Source organism: Vicia villosa, unplaced genomic scaffold (genome assembly GCF_029867415.1).
Source record: "Vicia villosa cultivar HV-30 ecotype Madison, WI unplaced genomic scaffold, Vvil1.0 ctg.000025F_1_1, whole genome shotgun sequence".
NCBI classification, from domain to species: domain Eukaryota; kingdom Viridiplantae; phylum Streptophyta; class Magnoliopsida; order Fabales; family Fabaceae; genus Vicia; species Vicia villosa.
Genome location: NW_026704957.1, coordinates 606,968 through 619,753, shown reverse-complemented (window position 1 = coordinate 619,753; position 12,786 = coordinate 606,968). Strand labels below are relative to the sequence as shown.

Here is a 12,786-nt window from a genome sequence, read left to right as displayed (position 1 = left end):
GAGGCGCGATAGTCGAACTCGAAACTGGCACAGTCCCTGTTGTCCCTGTAGTATTTTTGGGTATCGCTTGGGAACTGCCTGTGGGTCCAGATCCTGTCGAAACCGGTATATCTTGTGCCTCTTGAGTAGAAATCGAAACGTGCGTGGAATTTGCCGCTACTAATCCTGACCCTTGTGGGGGATCTTGATCTCCCCTTCCACTGGCTGCATTGACCATTTTCTTGTTGTACCTTTGTTTAGGAATCAGTTGTGCACTGTTGGTTAATTTACCGTTCCTAAGATTCATACAAGGTCTTGATATTTATCTAGACAAAACAAAACAATCAATTAATAACAATCTGTTTGACACGGTCCCACTGGGCGTGCCAATTTCCGGTAAACAACCGCTAGTTCTCCAAACTATAAAATATACTTTGGTTACTCGCAGGATCGACTAGATTGATCCTAGGACATAGTCAAACAATTGTCTTTCGATATAATTTGATTCATGCTTGTTTGTTCTGACTTCAAGAAAACTTGTGTGTGACGTGATCGAATGAATATTCACTAAATCAAAACAACACTTGTTATACACGTAAGTATGACTTTCGACAAAGAAGTATAAATAAAGCGTATAAACTGCAGAAATGTAAAGTGTAAGAATGTAAAGTGAAAGAATGTTAAATGCAGGAATGTAAAATGTTTCGAGATAAAAGTTAAACGAAATAAAAGAAGTACAGGAATGTAAATAATAGAAAGTAAATGAAAGCAGTAATAATGAAAAGATACTTGAATAAGGAAAGATACAAATGTATTAAACTGGTGTTGGTGTCATACGTACATTTCTCAGCGAACTCGTTCTCTAAACACTTGATACTTGAGTGGTTTGTGAGTGATTTGTACAAAATGAACACACGGAATCCTAACATTAAGACCCTTATTTATACTAATTTCGACCCTAACGGTCCTACACTAATCTGATGCCACGTTACCCACGAGAATCCCTGGGATGCCATCTGTCCTTGTGCAGTTACACAAACTACTTCGAAATTCAAATCCTCCCGCCTGAATCCTCTTTCGACGCGTGGCAACATGATCTGAACCGAAAAGGCCACGAAAACACGTTAAGCTTCAGTACTTTACGTATTTCGCAAAAAACGTTTAAGTCTCAGAGATGATTCTCTTCGAACTAGCTCCATTCCTCACTATCTTCATTTCAACTTAAACAATCATTCTCGAAACATGGCCATCAGTAGCCATTTTTAAACTCAGAAATGGTCATCAGTAACCATAACTCAAAAATGGTCATCAGTAACCATCTTCCTTCGAATTCTAACTCTTCAAAGGATATTCTTTCTAAACAAAATCTTCAGCTAACAATGCCAAGTTATGTATTTTGGTGGAATATTTCCTAATTAAGTCCTAGTTATGTATAATGCTAGTGAACTTCAATATTTTGGTTATGTCCTTTGTTTATGGTACAATGATTATGTATTTTGGTACAATGTTGGTACAATGTTATGTATTTTGTCTGTTAAGTAATTTTATGGTACAATGGTTATGTGAATGCTAAATGTATTTTGTCCAAAAGGAGAATGTCCTGCTCAACTGATATGCTACATTATCAACCAAACTTTTCAACAAATTATAAGACTTTAATGAATCATACTAAATGACAGTAATTGAACAACAAAAACACATTACATTGCATATAACTTTACATTACATCTTTTGTCTCAAATATGAATTCATTACATATATGTATACCTTACACCAAACAAAAACTAAGACATCAACAATGCCACTTTCAGTTGGGAAATGCTTCTCTTCAAAACAGCCTACTTCAACTTGGTTTTTTCCAGAATTCCTTCCATCAACTTAACCTTCATATTTGCCAATTCACAGTCCTTGCATAAATGTTCCGAACGACTGATTTCATCATCCCAAATAAAAAACTCACAACTATTCTCCATCTGCAATTACAATACAGCAAACTTAATCCCAGCTTTCAGTAAACATATTTAACAAAAAATGAAATAACTAAAAACTTACTCCTGCATTCTTGCACTTCCAGAATTTCCGTCCGCGATTCTTGAACGTCTTAGCTACCCACATCTTCATAGGACGACTGCATCCACATGTAGGGACCTTCAAATTCACGTTGGAGATGTAGGAATTGCAGCTATCGATACTTTTACTGGATTCCATTTCCACGGGTGAGGTTATGAAAGAAGAAAGGGTGACGCAACTGAAAACACAAATAAGAGATTGTTTAACCCTAAAATTTGGGAATAAACCCACGTTGAAGGTGAAGAAATTGAAAGAGCAACAATGGATTTCAGATTGAATACCATCGTGAACCCTAAATCCCAAATTATATAAAGAGACCTTGCCACCGTGTCACACACATCCACATAAGCAAGAAGATTCATTACACGTAGGCAAGTCTGATGGAATCTCCCTCAATAAGGTTTCCCTTTGGAGAATCTTTTTTTGTTAAGGGACAAAGGCTAATTTTTTTTAATAAGGGGAGAAAACCGAAACTCGCTACTTTAGCTGGGGGTAAATGGTATTTAACCCTAAAAAATATGATACAAATAATATCTCATCAATTAATAAAATAAATAAGAGACAAAAATTATCTTTAATACATAAATAATGACATGACATATATGTTTTAGATAGTATAGAAAAATGAATTTTATACATATCGTTAACACATAAAAAGATATTTTATTTATATATACACAAATATTTATTAAAAAATATATCAAATTAAGTAGTTTTTTTTTGCTTTTTTCAATTTAATATCATAAAACTTATTTTAAAAATAGATTATCAAAAGTAATTTTGTTATTTAAAAAAAAACAGTTTTTAAAAATTATATTGTCAAACAAGTTTTCCTATTTTCTCTACTATAAAACAGTTTTCAAGAATTAGATTGCCAAACAATTTTTTTTCTATTTTTTTTTCAAAAATAATTTTTAAAAGAGAATTTTCAAAACTAAAAACTAAAAACTAAAACTAATTCAAACAGAATATTTTCGAAATCGTCTTATTGTTACGTTTATTAATGAATCTTCTTCTTTTGTCCTTGGATTCTTCTTCGTTCGTCCATTTGCATTCGTCACCTCGTTTATTTCCTGCACTTCGTTTGTTTATGGCTTTTAAGTCTCCTAATCCATTTATGAGTTTTGTTTTATTTAGTTTAGATTTAATTAATAAATTAACAATGTAAAAATGAGTTAATTAGATGCTTGAATAGACTAATTTGGAACTCAAATAAAAAATGAGACACAAACATATTTTTGCCTAAAAAACTAAGGACAATATGTCTAAGGGAAGTGTGAATGAAATAAGGACATAACGTAGTTAATTTGTCTACTCCTTTATCTCATTTTCTTCCCTACGTTTTCTCTCTCCACCGAAGGCTAAAGTCACCAAAAACATAAGTTTTTAAATTTTGTTTTTGAGTCAAAGATACTTACTTTATTCCATCATATATAGTAGAGACACCCCAATAAGTTTTCAATGTTAGAAAAACTAGATAGGTACTAATAATGAGAAAAATATTAGACCTATATTATTTTATGTCAATTAGTACTAGTTAAACTAAAAATGAAAATCTATCATTATATTTTAAAGGGCACCGAAAGGGAAATAATGTGGTTTAAAAAGTTGAAAAAATTCCACAAGGGCAGCATGAATAGTGAAACCCTTAAGTTTAGTCAAAAAGTGCAATCATAAGCATCATTTCTTTCTTCACGTTCATATCACACCACCACATGTCTACACTCAAAAACTCTACCACTCACTTTCTTCTTATTAGCTTTCTATTGTTATAGCTATCTACACCCCGTCTCTTTCACAATATGCTTCACCAAAATATTGCAATGGAAAACAACTCTGAACTCTTTCAATTCATTGTTGCTAACAACCCTTCATTCTTTGACTATTCAAGTACTCCTATGATGCAACAAAGTTTATGTAGCTCTTCTGATAACAACAACAATAGCTATTATCACCCTTTTGAAGTTTCTGAAATTACTGATACACCCTCCTCCCAACAAGATAGAGCTCTTGCTGCTTTGAAGAATCATAAGGAAGCTGAGAAGAGAAGGAGAGAGAGAATCAATTCTCACCTTGATCATCTTCGTACTCTTCTCCCTTGCAATTCAAAGGTTATTATTTTTATATATTATATTCTATAGTACATAATTTGGCTTGGAGAAATTGTGTTAAAGTATATTCTTTAGAATTTTCTTTTTGCTTCTTTAGGTCTCAAAGTTTGTACACTTTTTGACCAATAAAGGTAACTGTGTTTGTTTTAGTTGACTACATGATTATACTTTACTCACTTTAGGAATTAAATTTCCATGAAACGTGTAGCACTTTTTAATAATAGAGTGAAAATGAAAATATCAAATGAATTAGGTCTTTAATTAGTTTTTAGAAGACTCATAAAATCACAAGTTATTTACACCTATAATTATAAATAAAGATTTCATTTTCAATTTTGTCAAGTAACTTATGTATCTGGTCTAGGTTTTAAAAAACAGTCGTAATGTTGTTGTATCAATACTTTATTAATTTTGATTGGTGCAGATGTTGTAACACTTAATACGGTTGTTGCATTGTGAATTAACTGTAATTTAATCTCTAACATAAAAATGGTGAATGATAGTATCGCTATATCATCTGCACGGACCATTTTGTCGCGGCTGTTTTCGTGGACGTGGATATTTTTAAAACTTTAGGTCCAACTATAACTATATCAGATATACTAATTATTCAATAAATTTATAGTAACCCTACAATGTTTGGTTGATTTCAGACGGACAAAGCTTCACTTCTAGCAAAAGTTGTGGAGAGAGTGAAAGAGTTAAAGCAGCAAACATCTCAGATCACAGAACTCGAAACAGTTCCATCCGAAACCGACGAAATAACGGTAATCTCCGCAGGCGGCGACTTCACCGGAGACGGAAGACTAATATTCAAAGCATCATTATGCTGCGAGGATCGGTCAGACTTAATCCCGGAGCTAATAGAAATCCTGAAATCTCTGCGGCTAAAAACAGTGAAAGCTGAAATTTGCACACTGGGAGGAAGAACTCGGAACGTTCTTGTTGTTGCTGGTGATAAAGAAGATAGTAGCATTGAATCGATACATTTTCTTCAGAACTCGCTTAGGTCATTGTTGGATAGGTCAAGTAGTTGTAATGATAGGTCGAAACGGCGTCGTGGGATGGATAGAAGAATGATGCCTTAACCTAATGTAGTGTGATGATGATGATGATGACATGGTTTTCATTTCCTAGTATTTCTGTTTTTTTGTTTGTTTTTGTTGGTTTTGGTTTCTAGGACCTTGGAAAGAACAAGGTTATGATTAGTGTCATGTGATTTTCAAATACTAGCATGTTTCTTACACCAATACTTAGGTGAATTGTCTACTACTAATACTTAAAATTAGCTTATATTAAGATTTTAAGATATTTCCTAAGAGTGACATGTTGATAAATATTTTAATACTTTGTCAAACAAAAGAATATTATTTGAATTAATTAAAATTTTAAATTCTCTAAAATTTTACAATACCTAATCAAAACGCACCATGTATTATAAAAACGAGTTACCTAACATATAATATTTTTATTTTTGTAAACCCTTACAAATTCAAATAAAATTTGTTAAATTTTCAATTTTACAACTAGTTTACAAATTGATACTGATATAACCTTAAAAAGTAAAATTTGTACAATATTTTGAATATTTGGTTTAGTTATGTATTTTAATGATATTAGTTTTAAAATTTAAATTCACAAGTTTAATATTAATTTGAAGGACAGCTTTTATACTTCAATATGATTGTTATATTTTTGCAATTTCCTTTATTTAAGATTTGTATTTTTTTATTTTGCTTTTTTTTAAATAAATTTTTTATTTAATAAAACTTGCAACATTGTATTGATAATTTAAAGAAAGAATAGAGAAATGATAAAGAATAAAAAAAATGATAAATGTATCCTAAAAGTATTTTTTAAAAAACTTAAGTGATAAATATTTATGGAATTTTATGAATTCAAGATTGAAAATTAAAATGCTCTATTTTCTTAATTTTTTTATTTAAAACCCTTAAAATGTGTCATTAAAATGCTAGTTAATAAGATCCTAAAACATATTTATTCCTGTAAGAATTATTCTTGATATATAATTAATTATAGTGTAGTTATATATTCCCTCCTTCTCATATGACAAGCAAATTTCACTTTTTCAGATTTATTGAATGGTTAATGTATTTGGTCTATATATAAGTCAAATAAATTAATTATTCAACGAATCTAAAAAAGTCAAATTTGCTTAAAATATGAGACAGATAGAGAGTATCTAGGGTTTATGTGATGTTTGGAATTTTTAGTACTTAATCCAACATTTTTTTCGGGAACATGTATTAATCCAACTTTATCTTGCATGTAAAGTAGAAAAACAAGAGGTTAATTAATGAAAGAGATTAAGAATGTGTGTACTTGTACTAGTTTAATTAAACAACGTGATGGTGTGCAAGTTGTAATGACACTTATGATAGCGAAGGAAAGGAGTCTGTGTGTATCTGCAAAAGCAATGCTTCTGTGAGTTTCCAAGCTACAAAAAATGGCATATTCGTTTTCTCTTTCAAATCATAGCCTGTTGCATTTTAGTACTTTGTTTTATCTTTTTACTAAGTTTACACTGATTCTAAAGAAACAATTTGGGAGAGAAAATGATGGAAGGGTTGTTGGGAAGTGGAATTAGGGTTTGGATTCTAGCTCAGCTCAGGTTTGATGCTGTTATAATATACTGAAAGAATTTAGTTTCAGTTGTGTTGTGTTGGTGCTTTTGCTTATATGTTTGAATGTGACAGTGAAATGACAAAAAGGGTAATGGAAATTGGGAGTGAAAGAATGTGTTTGTGGAATGTGTTGCTTTTGGAGATTAAGAAAAAGAAAAAGTGTAATGACCAGTGAGAGAAAGAGAGTGCATTACAAGAATCTGAATGTTAAAGAGGTGGAGCATATCTCTGAGATTTGCATAAATGTTAAAGCCTTTTGAATCTGAATCCACAATATCTCTGATGAATTATGCTTGTGGATGATGACAAGAAAACAACAAATTTGTGCTAGGATAAGGAAGAAGCTTTGCTCATGGCTCCACATGTCAGCACAGATATATATAGGAATGTGAATTCAAGTCTCAAAATTAATTATTGTATTCTATACAACTCATTACCTAGTCTCTTATATCATTAATAAAAAAATGTTGAATTCATTCGTGTGTATCGATAAATTTTTGGAAATTAGAAAAAGACAACCATCTTAGGTTAAAGTATGAACAATCTCATTAGTTTGTCGTCACTAGTGCAGAAAGTACTTTTTACATCAGACAAAAGTACTTTTTACATCGGGTCTGGGTCCGATGTAAAGTCAGGCGATGTAATAAGTCAGAGACATTTTACATCGGGCCAAGGCCCGATGTCAAAAATTAACATACCACATCGGTTGAATTCAGACGTCTGATGTGAAAAATAATGCAATTTTTTAATAAAAAAATATATATGTCATATTTTACATCGGTTTTCCTGACCGCCTGATATAATAGACAGTTTTTATATCGGTTTTCCACTTTGCCCGATGTAATAGATAGGTTTTTACATCGGTTTTCAATTTTTCCCGATGTAATATGTTTTCTGATGTAATAGAGGCCTCTAACAAATTTAACATGTGTGTTCATAAAATGAAGTGCTAACAAGGATAATAGTATTTAAATTTGAGTAATTAGTTGTTGCTAATCGTTCATACTATCTGCTACTTATTCGAAATCGAGCTTAAAGTACACTTCATTGAGACCGACATTGTGTACCCATTTTACGGATGATAGAAGACCTAAGGTCTCCCTTGTATCAACATTGGCAATAGGATAAAACCACTTGATTCAAACTAATACAAATTGCCCTTCCTCGTCTCGGATAAAGGCTTCAATCCTACCTTATTATGAGCCGATGGAAAATATGCGTCAACATTACAATTGGAATATTTTGTAGAAGGTTATGTCCAAAATGTTTTGCGGTATTTAGGTAGAACATATTGTAGCGGTTGTGCCAACAAAAATCATAGTGTAGTGAGTAAAATTATCTAATTCTCAAGAAATGAGAAATATAATGTATTTGCAATGGTTACAATTCTAAGTATGATAAGGGTTTTTAAATTTTGAAAAAGTTCCTTGATTCATAAAAATAAAATAAAATATAGTAGTAGAAACAACACTAATCAGAGTGTTGGAGTTAGGATTTGCAATTATTATTGTAATTTCATGCATATAAAATAATCGATTATGTTCATTTTAACCTTTAATACATATTATCACTTATTGCTCAACAATGTCAACCATGGTTAAAATAACATCGTGAAATCATTCATAATGACAATCTGATATTCTAATACGAAAGCATTATACTTCAACAGTATATGTGAATAGCACGTCTATAGATCTATCTATAGACTCTAGCTCAAGATAGATGATTCCTTCGGTATAAGTCCAACAATATCTCTCGACATCATTTTGTAAGTATGGAATGCACCTAAGAGGGGGTGAATTAGGTACTATAAATTTTTTTGGTTCTTAGAGATAAGTGTTATTATTTTTCTGGTTTATGGTTAAGTTGTGAAAACATCTAGTCCTCTTACAACATGTAAGAGGTTTCAATAGTGTTAGAACCTTGTACAAGCCTAATCCTAGTAGTCTCTATACACAAGTCACTAACCAAATCACTAAGGCAAATCACCTTATGATTCAACCAAGTAGAAAAGAGAACAATTTTCTCCTTTTCCACTCTCTTGCTTCCAACAATTCTGGACAACAAGCTGTACAAACACAATTCTGGATTTTTTTACCAGAAGTTTGAATATATAAGATATATATCAATTTCTAGAATTGATTTTCCCTTTCAAATATCCAATACACAATATGGTATACAAGTACTCAGAAATCATAGTGATGAAACTTTCAGAGGTGCAATGAAAATGTATGCAGTAAGTTTCACACAAAGATTTTATGACATAGAACACTTTGTCCTTTTTCAGATGGATTATCTTTGTTGACTAAGGACATTGTCCAATCCAATTTGTATTTTTTTCATATCTTTCAAGAACTCTTTTCAATTGGACAATTTGAAAGGAAAGTTAATCACATTATTTGCATGTAAAATTTTGTTTTTCTTTGTTAACATAATGTTGTTTTTCAACTTCAAAATCTTTTTGCATGGTGTCAATCTTTTCTTCAAGAGATAAAATTTGTTTATTTTGTGTTGATACCATTTTATACAGAATTTTACATTCATTAAGTAATTCATATAGAACCTTGGGCATCATCTTTATAAGAAGATATTTCGTTATTAACATATTCTTCTTCATCATCGGAATAGTGTGATACCATCAATATAAGATTTACACATTCTTCGCTTTTTGAATCGGATGTTGAACTAACTTTATTGTCATCCCATGTAATATAGGCTCTTTTAGGCTTTGACTCATTTCTTCTTTTGAAACTGCTTTTCTTTGCAAGTTTTAGACAATATGTCTTTATGTGTCCTTGTTTCCCACTTTCATAGCAACTCACATTTTGTGTTGATGTGGAGGCTTCTTTCTTGTTAAAGAACTTCTTTTTAACAAAGTTATAATTATCATTATTACCAGAGAATTTACTTAACCTTTTTACAAGGAGCATGAAGTTCTCATCTTCTTCCGAAGAGTCTTCCTTTTCTAATTTTTTGAATCAACCTTCAAAGCAATACTTTTGGATTTCTTCTCTTAATTCTCATGTTTTTCTAGTATTCCAAGTTTCAATTCGCCTCAAATTCTTGAAGTTTTCTAAATAATATTGCGGAAGTCATTATGGATAAACTCTTGTTTTTAGATATCGCCATCACTTTTGGTTGTCATTCCCTAGTTAAAGATCAAAGCACTTTAAGATTAAGTTCATCTTTTTTCAAAGGCACGAATATTTTCTGTAAGTCAAAGATTGATTATCCGGGATGCATACTGAATAACTCGTACTCTGGACTCAAGGTATTTAATTTGGATCTTTTAACTTCAATTATTCCTTTATGATTTTACACCAAATGTATCTCATATTTTCTTTGTCTTTGTGCATGTTGAAATACGAAAGAAATCATCCATACTATGTGCTCCTTGAAGCAAGGTTATCACTTTCTTTTCATAGAAAACCTCTTTCTTACCGTCTTCATCCCATGAAATTTTATTTTTGGGTGCGCCTACACCATTTACAACACTTGTAGGAAAAAAATAGGCCTTTGACTACAACTTTCCATATTTCATCTTATTATGCCTCTAGATAGCATTCATTCGGATTTTCCAAAAATCAAAGTATTCACCACAGAACAAAGGAGGCTTGTTATTGTTGCCACCTCCTCTAAAAACTGAATTTGCATTTGTGGAAGCCAATCTGGATCTTTAGGAACAAGTTACCTATAACTGGCTCTAATGTCAATTGTAATTATGGAATGCACCTAAGAATGGGTGAATTAGGTACTTTAAAAATTTCTAGTTTAAGAGATAAGTGTTATTTTTTTATGATTAAGTTGTGAAAATGAAAAAGGCAAAAAAAATAAAGAACACAGAGGGACTATACTAGTTCCTCTCACAGTTTGAGAGTATGTCTAGTTCTCTTACAACATGTAAGAGATTTCAATAGTGTTAGAACCTTGTACATGCCTAATCCTAGTCTTTATGCACAAGTTACTAACCAAATCACTAAGGCAAACCACATTATGATTTAACCAAGTAGAAAAGAGAACAATCCTCTCCTTTTCCACTCTCTTGCTTCCAACAATTTTGGACAGTAAGGTGTACAAACACAATTCTAAATGTTTTACAAGAAGTTTTAGTATATAAGATGTATATCAATCTCTAGAATTGATCTTCCCTTTCAAGTATCCAATTCACAATATGGTATACACTTCTTAGAAATTATAGTGATGAAGCTTTCAGAGATGCAATGAAAATGTCTGTAGTAGGTTTAACACAAAGGTTTTATGACAAAGAATAAATGTTTGAGATTTTGAAATTAAATGATTATGAATTGGATTAAAATAGGTGAGTTTTTGAAATCTGAAACATATGGTATTTATTAGTGCATCATACCATTTTGAATGTGTTATATGATGATTTAATGCAATGATTGATGGTGAGAAAATAAAATATATTTGAATCAGATTCTTTATGAAAAAGTGTCATTGCTTCAGTGGTAACCGGTTAAAACATTATCGTAACCAGTTACAGCTGAAGCGTTTCCTGAATAATTCAAAATTGCATATGTGTAACTGGTTAACCAAAAGGTGTAATTGGTTACACCTGACCCAAATATAACTTTTTGCATACATGTGTTTGATTTTTCAGATATGTGTAACCGGTTACACCTAATATAAAAAAGAAAAACACTTAAAATACCAATTTGTATGTAAGGCCATGGTGTGTCAGCATAAGTTATGCATATGTATGCAATTGACTAAGTATTTCTGAGCACTTATAGTATAGCATAACTAGAATTGCAACTTGTACCTAAAAAATGAAGATCAAGCTCCAAGGAGGTCTAAGTTCATCTTTAACAATGTTGCTTATGATACAAGTCTTGATCCCATAACCTTTGCTTAGGATGCTTTTGCTCATCCTTTTGATATATGTACATGGTAGTTCTTTTCATCAAAACATAATGTTGGAAAGGCCTTTCTTTACAAATTTAAATCCACATATCATATTATAAACTATCATGGTCTTCAAGGCATAACCACGAGTTACCCTTAGTCTAGACCTATGAGACCCTCTTGGAACCTCATAGATCACAATCATATACAAATATAATAATGATCAAATATGTTTGAGAGATTGATCATGGCACAACGTCGTGATTAAATCTAGTACATAAAATGCATAATAATGTAAAAAATCTAAACCCCGACAAGAGATAACTTAGCTACACATGACGATGGGAGCTGAAAAAGAATTAGGAATATGAACTTCCCTTTCGGATATCTCTAGGTAAGTTCCTTCAATGGAACTTCAGTATTATAACAACTTTATCTCTCTATCTCTCTCTCTCTCACACACACATACCGAGCTTTTAATAAACTAAATGCTAACTATTATTATGTTAGAAAACTTAGACATCAAATGAACTGTTAAGTTCCCCTATTAATAGAATTTTTGGATCAGGTCTCATTCATTGGTCGAGCAATAAATTCGCCTAATGAATTCTTCTTTTTCCTTATTTAGCTCTGAAGTCTTCTTAACCATCGTTATTTTTTTGCCTTAAATTCACTATGCGGTCTCTAGTTTCACCCAACAAATTTGTTATTTTTACCCCCCTTGGTTATGTCTCAAATTCGTTGGTTGAGCCAAAATTCATCTGCAAATTTTGGTTTAGCTTTGCCTTCTAGGTGTTGGATCAGATGATCTTGTTTGGCTCGATAGTTGATCCTTTTTTCTTTGATTTTTCATTTTCCAACCTAAAAAGGTATAAAAAATATCAATGCTTATTTATTAGGAAAATTATCAATTAAGCATAAATTTAGGGTTTTCAGTATTACTTTGGGTCTAAGTCAGCTAATAAGTGTGATAAAACAATAGTGTCAAATAGGTAAATCACACACTTATCAAGGTCTTGTACTTTTGTAGCATGAGACGACCGAATGTGTTGTGCTCTTCCCCATTCCATCGAACATTATCCTCCTTTGCATTGACCTTTTTTTAGGGTTGTTGT

General features: G+C 31.6%; 1 protein-coding gene across 1 annotated transcript; it reads left to right on the top strand.

Annotated features, from left to right (window-relative positions):
• The first annotated feature begins 3,598 nt into the window (after nucleotides 1-3,598).
• On the top strand, nucleotides 3,599-5,486 carry LOC131622150 (transcription factor bHLH106-like). Its single transcript, XM_058893182.1, has 2 exons — nucleotides 3,599-4,160; nucleotides 4,814-5,486. Exons 1-2 carry the CDS (start codon nucleotides 3,852-3,854, stop codon nucleotides 5,246-5,248), a joined length of 744 nt encoding a protein of 247 aa, XP_058749165.1. The 5' UTR covers nucleotides 3,599-3,851; the 3' UTR covers nucleotides 5,249-5,486.
• The last annotated feature ends 7,300 nt before the right edge of the window (nucleotides 5,487-12,786 follow it).